Raw genomic sequence first — 20,770 nt, forward strand, 5'->3', positions numbered from 1 at the left:
CCAGCACAGAGCCTGCCACGGGTGTCATCCTGAGCGCCCAGCACAGAGCCTGCCATGGGTGTTTTGTTCATCAAAACACACAAAATGAAAGCTTTTTGCCAACAGCAGGGGAGGGGTGTCATTGTAAACAGTGTGACATTCGAACATAGGGACGATGTACCTACGTGGCGGCATTTCCTTGGGTTATTGAGACCGAGGGAGAGTTACCCAAAAAGTGAAGGGGAGCACTATTTTTAATGAGCTTTAGTTCAGAATACAAAACAAGGGGCTAGCTGTGGCCTCAGTGATGGTACAACCGTCAACAGTGACTTTTCCTTCCCCCTTAAAGGCAAGTTACAGAATTGTATCAGAGGGACGGGATGACACATTCCAGTCTGTTTCTGAAAAGCCACCCCGAAGCCGGGCACTGTGACAGTTTCAGAGGCCTTCCATGTCCTCTTCGCCCCACACCCACCCAATAGGGACTCAGATTCTGGGGCCTTTGGATCCAAGAGAGTCTGTGGGAGGATTTCTCTTTTGAGACTTTTAGAGTGCAAGGGTCATTTTTCTTGGTTTTGTGGTTGATCTCGTTGAACTTTCTGCCGCTGGCTGAGGAAGGGAGCCGGCGTGGTTCTTTATGAGTTCTTCTGAGGAACCTTGACTGTGACCTGTAAGAGGGGTGCGGAGAGGCTGTTAGATGTCACGCCGACCTGCAGGCGCCTTCAGCTGGGTGCTGCCCGAGCGTGAGCAGAGGGCTTCCTTTACTTCTAACGTCCGAATGGCCACCCGGCCAATCCCAGGGACCGCCGGGGCTGTGTTCCGCACGAGAGCACACTCTGCCTTCCCTTAGCCCAGCCATCTGTGGTTATCTCGGGGTGGGGCGGCCGGGGGGAGGGATCCCTACCAGCAGCTAGAGGCTAAAGTCAGGGATGCTGCTCAGCAACCCTGCAGTGCACAGGACGCCGCGCAGCAAAGAATTATCCAACCCCAAATGTCCAGTGCCAAGGCTGAGACCCTGACCTAGATCCATATTTTCCTCCCAAAGACTCAAAGGAAAGAAAGAATGTGCCGAAGTCTGCAGGTGTCTCAGTGGATTAAGTGGGAAAGCTCCAGATTCAGATGGCTTTGGGGTTGAGTCCCAGCTTTACTCCCTACTGGGCAAGAACTTCACCTCAGCTTGCCCTGTTTCCTCCTCTGTAAAATGGGGTAACAATAGGATCTACTTCATGAGATGAATCAAGTCCTGCCACTTCTTTCTTTAAAAGCTTTCTCGTCTCCCCAACACCTCAGTTCCCGAGGCCTCCAGTGTCAGCAGCTTGCTACCTCTGGCTTCCTCCATGAAACGCCTCAACCCAGGCCTCCCCCTTTCAGGCCCTCCCCCTGCCCTCCAGCCCGGCCGTAGGTACTGCAATTGCTCGGGCTCAGTCCCAGCCCTCCCTGTCCCCTCCCTCCGCACCTACATGACCTCATCCATAACTACTGTTTTCATGAACAGCTACTACAGGCCAGTGACACATCAGCGTCAACTTCAAACCTGGGTCTCGCCTCTTGTATAGACAGGGAAAACTGTACAAACAAGCAGATGCTGTATCTGAGTGTCTATATCTGTGCACACAGTTTTTAAACTGGACTTACACTGCACGTATTACTTTGTATCCTGCTTTCTTATGTTAAAAGATGAGCATTTTCCATATCAAATATTCTACAGAGATATTTTAATGGCTACTTGGTGCTCGATGACTTGGGAGTTCCACAATTAAGGAACATTTGTTACATCCGGTTTTCCCTTTTAGAGAGAGAGTGCTGTGATGAACATTTATGGAGCTAAGGCTTTCTGTCTTTCTCAAGTTCTTCAGCTACATTCCTATCACTGAAGTTGCAAAACCGGCATGGGTATGGATATGGGTCCAACCCAATCATCCGGTTTCCCTCGCTGCCTGGGCCCACCGGGCTCTGCCCTGCCTCGCAGCTCCTATAGAGCTCGGCGCACAGCAAAGCCCAGCAAACGACTGTGTAGCAGCCAAGCCTCTGGTTCTTTCTCACGAGACAAAGCGCAGGTTGGGTCCTGACCGTGTTTTGTAGCTTCTCTGGCTTAAAACAAGAAACTAGTAATCAGTACTGATGGGCTGCGACAGCAGAGAGGGCGGAGAAGGTGACACTCACGGTTTTCACTTCAGTGTACGCCTGCAGGCCATACTCTCCCAGCTCCCGGCCATTCCCAGACATCTTGTAGCCACCGAACGGAGACTGGGCCCCAAACACGTCATAGCAGTTGATCCTATAATTTGAAACAAGATTTCTGAAGTAACTCTTTGGGCATGTGTATCATACCGCTCGGACCTCCTATGTTGCACTAAGATTTTACTGAGAAAAAAATGGGTAGAAAGAGGCACAGTAAGAACCAGCCGCTTAGGAGCTGAAAGCAAGTTACGTGACATAAAGCCGTGGTCATCTTTGCCCTTCATGACCTGATCACGGGTGGGTGTCAGTAACAGGGAGCACCACGTGACAGCGTCCCATTTTTATAACTCGCTTTTGCTAATTAAGTACTAAGGTGGGTTTTTTTGGCAATTTAAAAAAAATTATTAAACTTTAATTGAATGTAAAACTCACCATTTTAAGGTGTACAAGTCCGTGTTTTAGAGCATATTTACAATGCTGCCCACTAAGTAATTCCAGAACGTTTCTATCACCCCAAAAAGAAACCCTGTACCCTATAAGCAGTCACGCCCATTCCCCCCTCACCCCAGGCCCTGGCAGCCGCTCCTCTACTTTCCGATGTTATGGATCTGCCTGTTCTGGACATTTTCTATAAGTGGAATTGTACAATATGTGGCCCTCTGTGTCTGGCTTCTTTCACTTGGTCTCATGTTTCCAAGACTCATCTATGTTGCAGCACGCGTCAGTACTTCTTTCCTATGGCCAAATAATATTTCATTGCGTGGACGGACCAGGTTATGTTTACCTCTTCATCAGCTGATGGACTTTTAGGCTGCTTCCACCTTCTGGCTATTGTGAATAATCTGCTATGAACATTCGGGTACACTCTTCTGTGGGTGTATATTTCTATTTCTCTTGGGTATGTGCCTAGGAGTGGAACTGAGGGGTCCTATGGTAATTCTATGTTTAACGTGTTGAGGAACTGCCAGACTGTTTTCCATAGTGGCTGCAGCATTTCACATTCCCACCGGCAACGTGCAAGGGTCCCACCTTCTCCACATCCTCACCAACTATTGGTACTTTCTGGATTTAAAAATTACAGCCATCTTGATGAGTGCGAAGTAGGTGCTAAGTTCTTAAGATCCTGTGAAGGGCCCTTAGCTCTGGTCTCCTACCCTGGTTACAGCTCGGTAAGGAGCCCCGGTTGTCACCTGCTTGCCCACGAACAGCTGCACAGGCACGTGTACTGCGGGGAAGGGCAATCTCCTGGAGGCCAGGGGAGGGAAACTCTCGCCTCCCTGCGGTACCGCACAGCCCCTGCGCCCAGAGCAGCTGAGCCCAGTACCCCAAATTCCAGGGTGTGAGCACTGGGCTCTGGAGGGCGCTGGCTTTGGGGATCCCTGCCTGGGTGTGAGGGGCTGCTGGGAGGCCCTTACCACACAGTGCCAGCCTGGAGCGCTTGGGACAGATAATTGGCTTTGTCCAAGTCCTGTGTGAAGACAGCGGCAGCCAGCCCGTACATGGAATTGTTAGCTCTCCCGACGACTTCCTCTATGCTCTTGAACTTCAGGATCTGCATCACTGGCCCGAAGATCTGGGGTGAGAGAGCAGAGTGGGTGGGCATGGCAGACGTGGAGCCACCGGCTCCCCAGCTTTCACAGCGCTGAGCAGATGGTTCCAGATGTGGTAACGACCCCCCGGACATGCCCTCGCAGTTCCAGAGGGAGACGACAGCTCCCAAGCTCATTGAAACACAAAAGGCAGGAAGCCAGTGGGGATGAGCTGCCTTCTGTGTGCCTCGCACTTTACATACTGTATCTTATTTCTAAGTAGTTCTGCAATGTTTGCATTATTGGTGTGCTACACATAGAATCAGTGTCAAAAAATTTAAGTCAGTTCATTCAGCAAGGCATACAACCGGATGCTGAAGGAGCAGCCGTGAACAAAACAGTCCCCCCTCTCAAGACAGTCCAGGCTTCCCCTGTACTCTCCCTGCCCTGTTCCTGGAATGAGCCATTTCTTCAAAGAATCCTGGTTCTTTCGTGTGAAGAATGGGATTTAGAAACCAAGATGTGGGGACTGAGTGTGCTGGTTGCTCTCTGCCCTGGGGGGACTTTAAGTGATCAAAATGTAACCAGGTCACTAGAAACTAACCATTATAAGCAGTGTACTGAGTGGCAGGAGCCCGGAGGAGCCCCGAGGAGCCGCCTGGCCTGACTGAGGGGTGGGGAGGAGCGGTATCTGGGAAGGCTTCACAGAAGTCACAGTCGAGCTGTGACACAGGCACAGGAACTGGCCAAACTAGAGTGGGGGTAAGGAGCAGGGAGGAGGGAAGCAGAGATCCAGGCACCGGCACACCCAGTGCCCCTTCTCATGAAATCCCAAAGGAAACTAGGGCTTCTTGAGAAAGGGCCGATCCCAGGCCTGGAAAGGTCGGAGGGCACTGCCAGGAGCTCCGAATGGTCGGAGCAGTGGCTGTGAGCCAGGCATTGTGTGCTTCAGGCGCCAGCGAAGCAGAGGCATCCAAGTACTCACGAGGGGAAAGGAGGCAGAACTCTGTGGGGCTTTCCTACCCTGATTTTGCATTTTAATATTATTTTACTTTGAATTACACATGAAAGGGGGTGGCACTATAATGTTTTCCCTGAGAGGGCCGCTCTGGGGCTTAATCCAGCTGGTGGAAGTGGGGCAAAGGCAGGGGACATGTTTTGGATACCCCTGGCTCTCCAGCGTCTGCCCTCAGACAGCCTAGCACATAGTAGGCACTCAGTAAATATTTATGAAATGAATGAGTGCATGAGACCGAGCTGCTGCCCTGTGCACATAATCAGTGGTGAAGGGGAGAACACCAAAGAGAGACTGGCCATGTGGGGACATGAGCCCTTTGTTCTAGTCCAACGTCCTACTTATATGAAGGCCACAAGAAGGGCTGGGCAACGGCATTGCTTGATTCACGGCTCGCGGGGACCAGAACACAATGGGCCTGTAGGCTGTGCCAGGGACGGAGGCAGTGCTCCCGGGCAGTGGGCAGCCATGAGAGGGACGAGATAGGGTGTGAACTGTAATTGCCCTGTCCTGGCCCAGAGCCAGGATGTGGCCCAGAGCCAGCTACTGGGTGACAGGGTCAAGGCGCTAGACTGGAGCATCCCCGAGCACCGGCCCCGCGCCCACCTCCTCCTTTGCAATGGTCATGCCGTCCTGCACGTCTGCAAACACGGTGGGCTGGATGAAGTAGCCGCGGTCAGCAGCCGCCCCTCCGCCGCACAGCAGCTTCGCCCCCTCCTCCTTCCCCGACTTGATATAGCCGAGGATCTTCTTGAACTGAGTTTCGTCCACCTGTGGGAGAAGGAGTCCAGGGTTACAGAGATGCTCGAGCCAGATCTCGCCTTGTTCCAGGCTTAGAGCCACACGGGCAAGGAGACAACTGGGAAACGGGCGAAGGTCATGAATCAGCAGGACTCGGAGAGGAAAGACAAAGGGCCAATAAACAGAAGAAATTACTAAAAATTTACAATAGCAAGAAAATACATTGATGGCGAAGGTCTGTTACACACACTGTAATATTCATACACCATTAGGACTAATCAGTACATTCTACGTCACTTATATCTCAATTTTAAAAAGGGCTGTAAGCTGGTCTAGCTCTTTTGGCAAGTAGCTTATTAATATCAGTCAAAATTTAAATGCTCATACCCTTTGAGCCCGCTATTTAACTTCTAGGAATTTATTCTACACATGACAAAGGAACCTGAACAAGGATGTTCGCTGGGGAGCACTTTGTAAAAGCAAAAAGTGAAACAATTCTAAGTATACATGAGTAGAGGGGCAGGTTAATGTAACTATGGTACATCCATATGTTGTGTTGTCATTAATAACAGATCTGTGAACTGACTGACACAGAAAGATAGCCTAAGATATTTTGTAAGGAGGAGGAGAGAGCTTATAGAACAATATATATTATATAACCCTATTTTTGTTAAAACAAACATACAGACACCTAACTATGTGTGAGTGTGGCCACCTATAGGGAATGGACATGGAGGGGAGCAAGGGAAGGTCTTATATTTTACTTTAAACACTTTTTTATTAAATTTTTATACAAATTTGCATTAGCTTAATCATTAAATAGCCACAAACCACAAAGAAAAGAGAGGAAAAAAGATGTTGAGATTCTTAGCAGCACTATTCACAATAGCCAAAAAGTGGAAACCACCCAGGGGTCTATCAACAGATGAGGGGACAGCCCTGGCCAATGCAGCCCCGTGGGAGTGTGTCGGCCCGTGCACCCAAGGGTCTCGTGTTTGATTCCCAGTCAAAGGCTTGTTGATTCCCAAAGGGTTGCAGGTTTGTTCCCTGGCCCACGTGTGGGAGGCAACCAATTGATGTGTTTCTCTCTCCCCCTCCCTCCCATCCACTCTCTCTAAACATCAATGGAGAAAATATCCCCGAGTGATTAACAAAAAGAAACAGCAACAGAAAATTAGATGAGTGGACCAGGATGCAGAGGAAATGGTGGAGAGAGGCACTGTATTTCTTTTTCTTATAATTATCATTCACTAGAGTTTTATTGATTAAAATGAACACATCCTCCTGGTTAACAAAAATCAAACAGCTCAGAAGAGTATAGAGTGAAATAAAGTTCCTCCCCTCATCACATCACGGCCCTCCCCCGCCCCCCCAGAGGTGGCCATGGTTAACAGATCCGCATGTATCCTTCTGGTAGATGCATTTTTATGGGCCGCCAAGCTCCAGGAAACAAGCATTCCCTTTTGCCCACTCCTAGTATTTATTATATGTATGTAATTTACAGAGTGCCTTCCATCATTAATTCCCACTCCCCAGCCACCCTGTGAGTTATGAAGGGCAGGTGCCAAGGATGAGAGAATGGCAGCTCAGAGAGGGCATGGGGCTTCTCAGGGACACACAGCTGGTGCGTGGCAGAGCCAGGACTTGAAGCCGTGCCTGCCTGCCTGCCTGCCTGCCTCTGAGTCCGGGCCCTTTCTGCTTCTCCGTGTTGGTGCCAGTCACCTGGACCCACCTGCGGCTGCCGGCTTACCTGCGGCCCCTGCTCAGTCTGGCTGTCAAAGGGGTTCCCAACCACCCGAGACTTGGCGCGGGCGACGCTCCGCTCCACAAACTCCGCGTAAACATCCTCCTGCACAAAGGTCCGGGAGCCCGCACAGCAGCACTGGCCCTGGTTGAAGAACAGGGCGAAGTGCGCCTGCTCCACAGCCCAGTCCACTGGGGAGGCAGAGGGACGGCCGTCAGGAAAGAAGGACCCCGTGGCCGCCCTCCTCCTGAACCCATTCGCGCCACCAACAGCATGGAGCCTGCTGGGTGCCAGACCATGTGCCCAAGCAAGAGGGACCCGGCCTCTCCCTTCTGTGAGTGTGGAGACCAAGTGGCAGGCCCACCCGATCGCAGGGGTCACGGAGCCGAGGGCGGCGGGGGGACCAATCCAGCCGGCCTGCGGCGATCAGGGAAGGCTCCCTTGGGGAGGGCACGTCTGGAGCTCCTCAGCAGGACCAGGACAAAGCATGTGATGGGAGAAAAGCGGTCTGGTCCAAGGAAGCGTGGGCCCAGCTGGGCAGCTAAGCACTCCGTCTGGCTGGGCTGCAGGGAGCAGGGAGGCGCGGCAGAAGCGGCCGGACCGTGCTGGCTGGAGGGCCACACGGGGAGCCCAGCCTTCGTCCTGAGGCCCTGGCCCAGAAACCGACCCCGATGATGACGGCCACTGCCAGAGTCAGGACCACAGCGTGGACAGCTAGTGGCCGCCTTCCAGGCCAGGCCGCCTCCCCCGGAAAACTTACAATCAGCATCTGACATGATGATGTTGGGGCTCTTCCCTCCCAGCTCCAGGGTCACTCTCTTGAGGTTACTGCTCCCCGCGGCGACCTGGATCAGGCGGCCAACCTGTAGGGAAACAGGCACAGAGACAACCTCTCCGTAAGGGGAAAAGGAACCAAACGCTCTCCTAGGTTCAGGACAGAGGACCCCACACCTCGAGGGAGAGGCCTTACCTCGGTGGAGCCTGTGAAGGCCACTTTGTCCACATCTTTGTGGGAGGCGATGGCAGCCCCAGCCGTGGGGCCAAATCCGGGAATGATATTGACCACGCCAGGGGGAAAGCCAGCCTGCGGGCAAACAGCCAGAGACACTGCGCACCTTCCCCTGCGAAGGGCTGGACGGGGAGCACGCCCCTCCCCGGGGAGGCCAGGCAGTGCGCCCGCACACGGGCGAGCAGACGCAGTCGGGGTGCGGCTCAGGGAAGCTGGACGGTGCCGCAGAGCTCCCCGTGGCTGTGCCCCTCTCGCCATGGTATTCACAGAGGACAGTTTCACTATTCAAAGGGGCCTTAAAGTGAAGCCCGAGGCAGAGAACAGGGACGAAGGGGCCTCTCTGGCTAAGCGCGGTGATGGGGGTGCTCAGCTCCTGCTCTACAAACCCCCCATCACTTTGGGCCAGAGGCGCCCCCCTCAGAAAGCCTGAACAGGAGCATTCAGAGGTCGAGAGGGACAGCCACGCACCTCCTTTATCAAGTTGGCCACGTAGAGGGCGGTGAGTGGAGTCTGCTCAGCCACCTTCATCACAACCACGTTGCCGGTGGCCAGGGCGGGGCCCAGTTTCCACGCTTGCATCAACAGCGGGAAGTTCCACTGCGGGAAACAACGGTCACTCCCCACACCCAGCTGCAGAAAGTGACTCCCCAGAGAGCAGACGCGGCAGTGACTTCCCTGAGTCCCGTCCGTCCCCCCACAACTCAATGGTAGGTTTAAGACAGGTGGGCGAGCAGGTGGAGGGTGAAATAACAGCGGCTCCGGGTCACGAGTGCTTTTCCACGCTAAGCTCCACGCTAAGCCGCTGCACTCGGTCCTCCCTACCCTCCCCCCTCCACTCTGGGTTCCCTCCCACTTTCCAGGTAAGGAAATTCAGGCTTAGGGGGACAGTGATTTGCCCAAGGTCACAGAGTTCACGAGTGGCAGGCCTGGGACCTGAACCCAGGCTGGCTCTGTGAAAGCCACGTTCTCAGTCACGAGCCTGCTGGAGACGGCCGCGTCTCAAGGTGCTCCCGACAAACCTTCAGGGACACTCACCGGGATGATCTGCCCACACACCCCCACAGGTTCGTGGCGGGTGTAGCTGAAGAAGTCCCCATCGATGGGGATGGTTTTCCCATGGTACTTATCAGCCCAGCCGGCATAGTAGCTTAAAACATAAAAGTCAAGCTTAATCAGTGACTGTCAGGGACCCGTGTAAACCCTGGCAGGAAGGAAAGACTCATACTGTCTAACTGGGCATCTCTGATAATTGCCCTTGTTCCCAGGATGACTTAACTGCCAAGGTCACAATAAGCCACCCCAGGGAACTAACCTCCAAGTCTCAGAATCACCTGAGATGCTCATAAAAAACACCAAATTCCAAGAGCCCACTTCCGACTCTCAATCTGGCTCTCCGGGGTGGATGCCCAGGAGTCGCTATTTTTAATAAACAGTTACTGTTCCCTCTCTCCCAGGTCTGTATTACATGTTTTGTGTGGCTCAGAATAGTTACTTAATCAGCCCAAAGGCACACAGCTAAAACTCGGAGGCCTGGGGCTCTGCCGAGATTCACCAGGCTGCTCTCTCTGGGGCAGCCTTGTGGAGCGAGGTTCTTGATTTTGGCCCTGTTGACATGTGGGGCTGGATGATTCTTTGTGGTGGGGAGCTTTCTGGTGCATTGTAGGATTTTAGCAGCATCCTGGCCTCTACACACTAGATGCCAGTAGTACCCCTTCCCGCCCAGTTGTGACAACCAAAAATGTCTCCAGACATTGCCCACTACCTCCCGGGCGACATAACTGCCCTGGTTGAGACCCCGTTATGTTCCCCAACCCCAACTTTTCTGGTACTGCTTCTCAGTTCACATGGTCACAGGGAGCAACCATTATTTGTACAATGATCTCCACCCAGACCACAGCTGGTCAGACTCAAGGGTCCCTCCTCCAGGAATCTGGCCTTGGGACTAAGAGACTGTCACTTGGTCCGGGCTGGAGTCACACAGACAGAAGCAAGCCCAGGTGTGGGCAGCCAGGTTCCAACCTGCAGACCGGCCTGAAGGAGGTTGGTGGGGGTCGAAAGGAGAAAGAAGCTGGGGGCTGGGCTGGGCAGAGTGAGCCTCGGGCTTTAAGAGTCCTGGCTCTGTGCTGCCCGGGTTAGACTGAATCTCTGTTACTGACCACCAGCCCTAAAAAACCTCACGCTCCTCCTCTTGTATTTCTCGGTCGCTAAAATGTTTAAGATCAAACCAACGCAAAGCTAGCAAGGGGAAGGGAATAATAAAGATTAGAGCAGAGAAAGATGAAATGGAGAATGGAAAAAACAATAGAGAGCATCAACAAAACCAAAAGCTGGGTCTTTTAGGCCAGGAAAAAAGGGAGGCGACACAAATAACTCGGAAATGGAAGCGAGGACCTTACGATCGACCTCACAGAGGTGAAAAGGGCTATGAGAAAATACTACAGACAATGGGAGCCAGTAGATTAGATAACCCAGATGATACGGACAAGCCCAACTGAAACGTAAATTACCAAAACTGACTCAAGACGCCAGAGAAACATGACCAGATTACAGTTTCAGTACTGGGATTTCCCAGGAGACGGTGTCCAGAGGAACACGTGTCTGCAAGTCTCGTGATCCACTTACATTACCCTATTTTTCCTCCCCAGCCATACCCCCGCCCCTTTCGCGCGGCCAGAACGAAGGCCAGGAAGCCTGAGCCCCTACCGGAGACATTTGAGGACCATGTCCAAATCCACCAGGTAGGAGATGACGTAGGGCTTGCCGTTGTCCAGGGTCTCCAAGGCCTGGGAAAAGAGAGCACGGTCAGCACAGGCCTGCTGGCGCGGGGATGAAACAAAGCGGACGGGCGACAGGCAGCGCAGAGGCGCGGCGTGGTCTGAGAAAAGGGCGCGTGGCCACTCTGTGCCCCTAAATGTCAAGGCGTTTCCGGGCCAGTGGCCCTCCCTCTCCAAAGGCGGGGAGAGTGAGGAGGGGGATGGGAGGAATGATGCTGCAGCTTCTCATTTCAGTCATTTCACAGACGCAATTTTTTTTCCGTTTCTACTCTATGCAGGATCCGGGTGCTGGGGATACAGAGACAAACAAGGAGCTTGCAGAGCAAAGAGCCAGTAAAGAAAGACATGAGTCATCAATCACGTGGGTTAAGAGTGCTCGCAAGGAGGCGGCCAGGCTGCGCAGTCCAGGGTGAGAAACTCCAACCTGAAGGATATGCAGGAGGTGACTAGGCAAAGGGGGAAGGTACAAACAGCGATGAAGGGAAGAGCGTGTGCAAAGGCCCTGATGCTCAAAGAAGCTTGGTAGTCAAGAAGTTGAGGCAGGCAGGAGCGCAGCGCTGTGTGTGAGGGCCACGGCACAGCATGAGCCGGGAGATGGGGCCAGACCAGGCAGGGCCACACTGAGGAAACAGGACTTTATCCAAAGGATACAGGATGCCATGGGAGGCTTAGGAGAGGAGCTCCACGGTCTAATTTGCCTTCTAGAAGGTTCACTCTGGCTGCTATGTGTAGAAGGGGTTGGGGAGAGGAAACGGCACTGCCTCCTGGTTTCTTCCACCTCTGACAGCCAGGGAGAAGGCCCAGGAGAGGTGTCCATGCCTGGGGGTTTCTCTCCTGGGAAGGCTCCCCAACATGGCTCCCCTCTCTCCCCTAGTCTCCTCCTTTCTTAGCCAAACCCACTGCATCATAGGAGAGACTCCTCTGGTTGGTACAGGGGCATATCCCAAAGGTGCCCAGCCTATGCCATTCTGACCAGTTGTCAGCAATGTGGCTTCTTCGTGGCTGTCTGATGGGATGCTCTGAACCCATTCGCCATGTGGGATGAGAGGGAAGGGGGCTGAGAACTCACTGCCAGGTAGGTCCGGTCCCGCTCGATCAGGTCGGCCAGGCGGTACAGCAGCCGGCCCCTGTGGGACGCATCCATGCGGCGCCAGGGAGAGCCCAGCTGGAAGGCGGCCCGGGCAGCCTTTACTGCCCTGTCCACGTCTTCCTGGAAAACACCCAGCGAGGCAGCTCAGCCTTCTCAGCAATAACCACCTCTAAAGACTGCGCACCCCACTGCCCAGCAGCCAGTGCCATGCAGAAACCTGCCCCCACAGTCCTTCCCAGCTTCAATGGGCTCTGCCTAGCCAGCTTCAGACTCTCCTTTCCAGGAGTTTAATTTAAAAATTTTTAAATTACTATTACTATTTAATAACTATTCATATATATACATATATAATATATATATAATACAAACAAAACATACTGCCAACACCAGAGCTAGATCTCAGGAGACCCAAATTCTACTCAACAAGATTTCCATCTAGCTGTGCACTGCCCTGCAGGTCTGGAAAGGAGAGATTGGATTAGATATTCTCAAGTTCAGGTCCAAGTCTATAGTCCACAACAGTATGAACTGTGAATGCAGATACAGTCTAGCACCTGTTTGCAAGGGAGAGTTTCTGTTGATCCATTTACTCAAAAATTTTAATTGGCATTTTTTAGTTATGAAAGCAATACACACAAGGTAAAGTCTTGATCATACGAAAACACATTAAGTAAAAAATTAAATTACCTGGGGGGGGAGAAAAAATAAATTATCCTTGCCTGCCCCGACCCTGTTCAGCCCTTCCCCAAGATAAATCACCAGTTCTCACCTTGTCCCCTTCAGCTACTTGACAGATGACTTCCCCAGTGGATGGATTGACAGTGGGGAACGTTTTCTTGCTGATGGCATCGTGCCACTCATTATTTATGAAGATCTACAATGAGAAGGCAGAAGGTTCTCAGGACCAGTTCTCAACCCAAAACTGACTAAAAAAAAAAATCAGAAGGAACAAGTATGAATTAGCTTCAGATCGATGTGACCTGTTAAAAGCACAGACCTTGGAGATAATCCGAGCTGGAGTGCCCACTCTACCAACTGACCCTGGGTAAGTCATTTGATCTTTCAGTGCCTTGGTTTCTTTGAAAAATGAAGAGTTATCCTCCTAACTCATCAGTTATCTAATCTATTGCTGTATAACATCCCCTCAAAATGTGCTGGCTTTAATTGACATTATTATCTCACAGTTGTGTCCATTGATTGGGCCCACTCATATCGTTGCAAAGAAAGGGTGCCTGGGGCTGGATGTGCAAGGCTGCCTCTTGACTCGCGCCTGTGCCACATGGCTGCTTGGTCTTCCTGACAGTATGGTGGACCCAGGCTTGTCAGACTTCTCGCATGACAGTCAGCTTGCCCAGAAAGAATGTTCCAAGAGACCAGGGCAGAAGCTGAAAGGCTGCTCAAGATCTAGTTTCAAAAGTCACATGGCCTCATTTTTGACACCGAATCCCTTTGGTCCAAGTGAGCGACAGGCCCGGCCCAGACCCCTGGGGAGGGGAGGAACCTCCACCCCTCCTCGGGAGGAGCTGCAAAAAATTTGCCACCGTCTTTCCTTTAACTCACTAGGGCACAGGGTTGTGGTGAGACCTGAGGTAGATGATTCTTTTGTCCACTCAGCAAATATTTAGTGAACACTGGCAATGTGCTAGGGCTGGGGACACAGTGGAAACCAAACCCAATAAGGACCTTTCTCCCACGGAGCTGGCGTTCTGGTGGGCACAAGAAATAGAGAAGCAATCAGTCAGATACACAGGTCAACCTCAGACTGCCGTGGCGAGGGCAGAGCAGAAAAACAAGATCCGGGGAGAGTACTAAGGAGCAGGGGGAGATAGAGAACTGAAGCTGGGGTGACGGGAGGGCCTCTGAGAAGCAGACATTTGACCTGAGCCCTGACTGATAAAAGGGAACTGCCAAGCAAAGCTGAGGGCCTGGCTCAGTCCAGGGCCAGTAGGGCCCGGAGGGGGGAGAATGGGGGGCTGGCCCGGCCCAGTGCTCGAGAGCAGGGATCGAGACTAGAATCCGGATGAATCCGGGCACTTTTCCTCCTACTTGTGTCCCATGGGGCAAGTCAAATCACCTCCTGGCGCCTTTGGGGATCACTATGGTACCCTCATAAACCGGCATGTGACAGTTCCAAGTACTTGCGTCAAGCCTCTCGTGGAGTAAGGGTGCAATGCTGTGACAATGATGTGGTAACAGGCAGGAGCCAGTCAGGAAAGGGCCTGCCAAAGGTCACTTTCCCAGGCTCAAAGGTGGTGTTTGAGCACAGTCCCTGCCCCACCATCACAGAGGAATCCACAGCTTTGCCCCTGCAGTAAAAGGCTCTTGGTATTTGGCAGGAGAACATGGGTCAACATCAGTCAGGTTCTTTGGAAACATGCTGTGTGGTTTCAGATTAGTTGGTTGATCATTAATCTTAAGGAAAACGACAACTTTGTTTCTTCCCGAAAGAGGGGCAGGGGGCTGAGGAGTGGGCGATGAGTAGTTTCAGTGGGGGAACAGGTGTGGGAGAAGCCAGGTAGGCCTGAGTTCAAGTTGGGCTGGGCCATGCCCTGGGGGAGCAGCCTCCTCCCTGGGGGCGGAGGAAAAGGAATTTCATGGGAGGAGTAGAGCTAAAGCCTGGGGAGGAGGGGGTAAGGGGAGGGCCTGGCACAGGCTCTGCCACCCTTTGCTGAGCATGTGTCCCTTTGCCACCCTGAGTTGGGGCTGGAGCCTCGCTGAGGCAGCTGAGAGGGGGGTCAGGGAGCGCGCAGAGTCTGGCTGGCCGTGCACTGTTCCATCCCTATGCTTTACTTACCGCCCCACTGCAGGTTTGACTTTGCATTTTTACTCTGGGTGCTGTAAGAAGCACCAGCCTCTACACCAGACAGTCCTGGGTTGAATCTCGGCTCTACCCCTGTGACCTTCTAGATGGTTCATCAGTCCCTGGAGATGATATGTCTGGGGGCTGATGTGAGGATTAAATGCCACAGGGAGTGTAAAGTTTCTAAGCCAGGCCCCCCGCTCGCAGTGGGCCTCACCCCTGCACATACACTACTCTAGATCCTGTGGCTCTCTCGGGCATGACTCCTAGGAGCATGGGCTGGGTAAGTCCGTGTATCTCTTTCTGTGTTGTTCCCTGCAGAGCAGCCTACTAAATCAGTTTGTCTTGAAAAAGTGTTCATTGTTATTTTGCAAAGATAGGAATTTAGGCCAGGCCAGCTAAATTCCCGCTGTCCGCAGCCCTTCCTCCTCGGCAGGGCCACGCTGTTCCCCTGACCTCTGACCAAGAACCTCGGGAAGTCCACTCCCCGGCGTCTATCTGCCTTGCAGAGCCCTGAATTTGCTGGGTCAGTCTTCCCTCCTAGCTGGTGAGATAACCCTGGGTTTGCAGGAGGCTGGAAGCGGCCTTCGGTCTGGAGTTCCCGCTTCCCTTCTCCTAGGGCCCAGCTCCAGCGGTCCTCCCCTCCCCCCGGGGGAGGGGCCTGGGTAGGAAGGTTCTCTGGCTGAGCCCAGTGAGGAGTTTCCAAGCTACTTCTCTCGAATAAGCACAAGGGCAGAATCCAAGCCAAAGGCCTCGTGACCTCCTGCCAGAAACCCAAAGCGTGACTTACATAACACGCTTACCATGGCCACCCCGGGATGGGGGGGCCTCCCAGCGCCCACTTCCTCGTTATAGTTTCTAGAAGCAGAGCGACACTCTAGCCACCTCAGGATGTGACGCTTTGTATCTGGACTGTTGTCAAAACTCATAATGCTTTTCCATCAGAATGCTCTATTTTCCTTCTTTCTTTTTTTTAAAGTTGGAGTCCTTTTGAATTTTTTTAAAATATGTTTTTATTGATTTCAGGGAGAGGAAGGGAGGGAGGGAGAGAGAGAGAGAAACATCAATGATGAGAGTCATGGATTGGCTGCCTCCTGCACACCCCCTGCTGGGGATCAAGCCCGAAACCTGGGTCTGTGCCCTGACCGGAAATCGAACTGTGGCCTCCTGATTCATAGGCTGGTGCTCAACCACTGAGCCACGCCAGCCGGGCAGAATGCTCTGTTTTCTATATATTTTAGTAAATTGTAGAAGTTGGATTCACTCATCCTCACAGTCACTACGTTTTCACTGAGTGAACAGCCAAGTCCTGCCTCCCTGAGCTACCATCCGGGGCAGGAAAGACTCAGTCAACCAGCAAACCAACAAAGTGAGAAACCACAGACAGCAGTCGGGGACAGACCCTGGGGTCAGAGGGCGCCAGAGGGGGACCTGAGGGAGAGCTTGGGGACAGGAGGAACCAGAAGGGCCCGATGGCTGCAGGTCGGGGAGCCGGGGGAGCAGAAGGGGCTGCAGGTGTGTGCCCATCACCGCCTGGGTGGCAGATGGCAGGTGTGGGGGGTGGCCGTTCTTAGCAGGGGTCGTGAACTTCTGGCTGTCACTTGAGCTCCTCAGTAGTAGTCCTCGGGGAGGACAAGGAACCTGGGGAGTACCAGCTGAGAAAGACAAGTGGGCCCGCTCCGCTGTTCAGCGAGGCCGCTTCAGGACAGTAAGTGCAGGACTCTCGTTCATGTAAAAAATAAGGCGCCTCACCCACACTCCCTCTCTCAGTGCCCCCCCTTCTTCTCTTTCGAGTTCCAGTTTTTTCATCTCCGCTTGTTGACATGGGGGCCTTGTTGACATGGGGGCCGTCTGAATGCAGGGAGAATGTCCCGCCAGACCACACCCCTGTCTCCTAACAGCGCGGGTACAGGGGACAGTTGACAGTACTCTCTGCATATTTATACAGTGAGCACACGTTGCTTTTATGATCGCAAAAAAATCTGATAAAAAAAGCCACAGGGTGAACTCACTCCAACCCCCCCCCCCAACTTACATTCCCAATTTACGTTCCCTGACTAAACCTGAAGAACAGGACTCACGCCATCCGCCAGTCCTGTGTGCACGCTTGTGCTTTTTCTCACTTCCACGTGAGCACAAGGGAGGAAGATCTCAATTAGATCCTGTGGCCACAAAGGCTCCCCTCGAAGATATTTCTGCTTGATCTTCTGACGGGCAAGTCTTTTGAGCATGAACCTCTCCTTGCACAGCCTACCAAGGGAGCTACAGCTGCTGCACTTCGGGCTCAAGGACATTTTGTTTTTAGTCTCTCTAAACATCCCACAGCATCACATGGATGTGCCTTTACCCATCACCTGTATGTGGATTTGGAGCCAAACTCTGGGCCTGACAAGCAGGTCCTCTGTTGAGAGTAGTCACCCATGGCCGGCTCTCAGCATCCTCGGTCAGCAATGACCCCTTTATCCCACCCACAGGTGCATCAACAGCACCACAGAATGGTCTGCTTAGGGGGTCCCTCTTGGGAACCTAGATGTGAACCCCAACTTTGCCACTGACCTCAGTCACTAAACCTCTCTGTAACTCAGCCTCTCCGTCTGTGAAATGGAGATAACCACAGAACCTCCCTCAAAAGGCTGCTGTGAGGATTAAACAGCAGACCAGGTAAATGCTTAGGATGGTTCCAGGTACACAGGCGGTGCACGGAACTGTTCCTTCCGTCAGTGTCCACAGGCGCCTGTGAGCCCTGCGCAGACGGAAGGCATCCCCTCCCGCCCCCTTCCCACGCCACAGAAGAAGGGAGGGAAGCTCGGCCAAGGGCAGCCACTACACTTACTGCACACACACGAAAGGAACTCTTTCATAACGATTTCCTTCTCTGTGAATTCCAGCTCTTCACCTAAACTCAGAGGTTGAAACAAAGTATCACAAAGCCCTCTTTGAACAAGAAGTCGGCCACTGGGAATCTGTGTGGTCCTCGAAATCCCCTCCTCCGTTTGGTCCAAGAAAGCCAGCTCCTCGGGAGGTGGGCACTGCTGGGGAATTGCACCAGGAGGCGATGGGCCCCCACCCTTTCCCGGTTCCCAGCTGTGAAAGCAGCGGGCAGCGCCCGGTGGCCCTGGCCTCTGCCTTAGCAAACTAATGAACCTGAGCTGAAAAGGCCCCCGCCTTTCCTTGTGGACTTCCTTCTGGAACTTCCTTCTGGAATTCCTTAGACAAGAGCATGAGTCGAGGGGGAAAGAGATGCCCAAGAAAAAGACCTAAAAGTTCCTGCAAAGAGGGACTTGCAAAGACGTCCTTCGAGTGGGTGATGATGGAGGCTCTGCGCAGACACGGGGGCGACTAAGAGGCCTGAACACCGAGGACGACAGGGGAGGGCTGGAATACTCAGCGTGGGCGCCGGGAAAGGGGCTGCGGAGGTTGCAGGAAAACCAGTAAGCGACCAAAGTCACAGCTGGATTATGCAACAGGGGCGCGCTGTCAGAGGCGGCGAAGGGGCCCAAATGCTCGCTGGAAGGGGAGGGGGCGCTAAGCCCCACCGCGGCTAACTGGGTAAACTGAGGCCCAAAGAGGCCCAGGGCCTTCCCACCCAGCGGGCTCGGTCCCCTGGAGAAAACAAAGCGCCGGCGGTCCCCGGAGGCCTCACCTGGTTGTAGAAGACCTCGGGCTGCTGGTTGGGGGCCGGCACCGCCTGGGTGGCAGCCGACAGGAGGCGGCGGCCCAGCAGGGGCGCGCGGCGGGCGGCGAGCTGGGCGGCGGCGCGCAACATGCTGCAGCCGGGCTGGGGGCGCTGGTGCGGGGAGCAGGCTCGGGGCGCTGGCCGCGGCCGCCGCCTCTCCCCGCCCCCGGCGCGCCCGCCAATGGGCAGGCGCAGAGCGGGGCGCGCGGGGGCCGTGCTCGCCACCTCCCCGTGGTCTCGGGCGGAGCTGCCCCGGCGCTGCCCGTGTGCCCGCCCTCGGAGGGGAGCGGGTGGGGATGGCGCTGGGGACGCGCTGCCCGCCGCTGATGTCCCCCCCGGCCGCGCCCCCGAGCGGCGCCCCGCGCGTGTGGGATGACCGGACCTCGCGATTTGGGCGCGCGTGGGTTGCACCTAATGTGTACAGGCCTGAACCGCAGGGTCCCTGGCCCTGACTCCTGGCGGCTTACAGTGGGAGAGGCTGAGGTTAAACCAAACACGAGGTGGGTTCAGATAGCGACCAGGGACCGGAAGGAAATTAATAGGGTGGAGACGCGGTCGGGGCAGAGGGAACCGATGGGTACATCCCATGGTCAGGACGTGACATGGGAGACCTGAGATGTGAAGGTGAAGAGCTAAGAGCATTCCAGGGGGAGGGAACAGCACGCGCAAGGGCCTGGAGGTGGAACCTCCCTGGCACCTGTTAAGAGAAACGGAAGGAAGGGAGCCCCGTGAAGAAGGGGAGGGTGGGGAGGGGAGGGGAGGGGAGCGAGGGGAGATGGAGAGCTGGGCGGGGCCAGGCAGGTAGCGCTTAGGAGGCAGGGGTGAGGGGTTTAGAACTAGGAGGACTTGATTTGCATCCTAAACGTACTGGTCTCATTCTGTGGAGAGTGGACTACAGGAGGGCAGGGGTGGCCATTAGGACCTTGCCATCTGTTTCATTCCTGGGCACTGAGGGTGCTGGGAGGAGTGAGATGTTGGAAAGGGAGCGGGATGGGTAGGGGTCGACTGTGTGCATTCCAACCGGATGACCAAGGTGTGCCAGGTATGTTTTGACAGTAGAGGAGCAGAGGAAAGGGGCACATTTAGGCAGCAAGTGACTGGGTAGCAGTTTGAGGCTGGAGCCCCAGGACCTGAGGCCAAAGAGGTTGACCAAGGCCCAGCTGTGATGTACCAGGCTCAGGTGTTGATCCACAGTCTGAAAGAAGCCAGCAGTGTGTGTGGTTGTTTTGCTTGGAAGTGCTAATGTGGTATCAAAAGGATATCGAGATAGTTAACAGAGCTCCCACAACAAATATGCTGTGAAATGCCAGCGGCTAACGACAATGAAGTCCCTGTTCCCATTGAGTCTCACTGGGAAGGTCCCCTCCAGGCAGGAAGGAGGGACCCCAGCGCTTTTCTTTGTGTGACTCTGATGTCATCACCTGATTCCCAAAGTCACAACCAGAAGAGGGGGAAAAAAGCATTAAGGATGGCACATGGGACGGTTTTGTGGGCTGAGCCTGTTTCATTAGCTAGACTTCCGTCGCTTCCGTTCCTCCATAAACAGGAGGCTGGGAAGCCAGTCAGTCAAGCTGTGTACCCAGAAGGAAGAGGAAATGGGTTTGGAGATCAGCTGCAGAAATAAACTGAAAAATGAGCCTCCCTCTCTTCTCTGAAGGCACCCCCCAGGCTCCGCTTCCCCTTTCCCCAGCCAGCTTGCTTTCTCCCCTGGATGAGGTGGGGGGAGATAGCTCTGTAACAGCGCTCAGGGAGTGGCCCATTTCCTTTAACGGCTACATAGAATGCCATGGGATACATGTATCATTTTTATTTAATGAATTTCCTGTGGATGGACATTTAGGTTGTTTCCAATCTTCTGCCAATACAAACAACTCTGAAATGTATGTCCTTGACATTCTTGAGAAATCCATAGAACTGCTTAAGAAATGAAACTGCTAAGTCAGAGGCTATTTACAATTTAAATAGAGATATTATATTACCCTTCATAGAGGTTTGATGAAATTACATCCCACCCGCTGTCATGTCTGAGTTCCCTCACACCTTCACTGATACAATTTATCAGATTTTTTTTTTTTTTCAGCTTTGCTAATCAGATAGGTGAAAAGAAGCATTTCTCTTCTTAGGAGTGAGCCTAAGCACCTTTACGGATATGAAGCCATGCGTCCTTCCTCGGCTACAAGCTAATTGTTCGTGTCTGTTGCTCATTTTTTTTAAATTTATTGGACTGGTTGT

General features: G+C 53.4%; 1 protein-coding gene across 1 annotated transcript; it reads right to left on the reverse strand.

The window, feature by feature from the left end:
• Positions 1-215: 215 nt before the first annotated feature.
• ALDH2 (aldehyde dehydrogenase 2 family member) lies at positions 216-18,628 on the reverse strand. Its single transcript, XM_016203082.2, has 13 exons — positions 18,506-18,628; positions 12,832-12,936; positions 12,042-12,182; positions 10,902-10,981; positions 9,234-9,345; positions 8,667-8,795; positions 8,160-8,273; positions 7,950-8,052; positions 7,196-7,380; positions 5,311-5,475; positions 3,576-3,733; positions 2,143-2,257; positions 216-647 (listed from the first exon to the last, which is right to left on the reverse strand). Exons 1-13 carry the CDS (start codon positions 18,626-18,628, stop codon positions 615-617), a joined length of 1,563 nt encoding a protein of 520 aa, XP_016058568.2. The 3' UTR covers positions 216-614.
• Between the last annotated feature and the right edge of the window lie 2,142 nt (positions 18,629-20,770).

The sequence above is a fragment of the Miniopterus natalensis genome, chromosome 20, assembly GCF_054644295.1.
Source record: "Miniopterus natalensis isolate mMinNat1 chromosome 20, mMinNat1.hap1, whole genome shotgun sequence".
In the NCBI taxonomy this organism is placed as follows: Eukaryota; Metazoa; Chordata; class Mammalia; order Chiroptera; family Miniopteridae; genus Miniopterus; species Miniopterus natalensis.

Bases quoted from the DNA above. Each gene is read 5' to 3' on its own strand.
- ALDH2 (XM_016203082.2), bottom strand. From the start codon at position 18,628: ATGTTGCGCGCCGCCGCCCAGCTCGCCGCCCGCCGCGCGCCCCTGCTG. The intron at 8,796-9,233 runs GTGAGTGTCCCT...TGTTTCCCGCAG, and splicing joins TGTGTGGGCAGATCATCCCG to TGGAACTTCCCGCTGTTGAT. The intron at 3,734-5,310 runs GTGGGCGCGGGG...CTCTCACCCCAG, and splicing joins TGACCATTGCAAAGGAGGAG to ATCTTCGGGCCAGTGATGCA.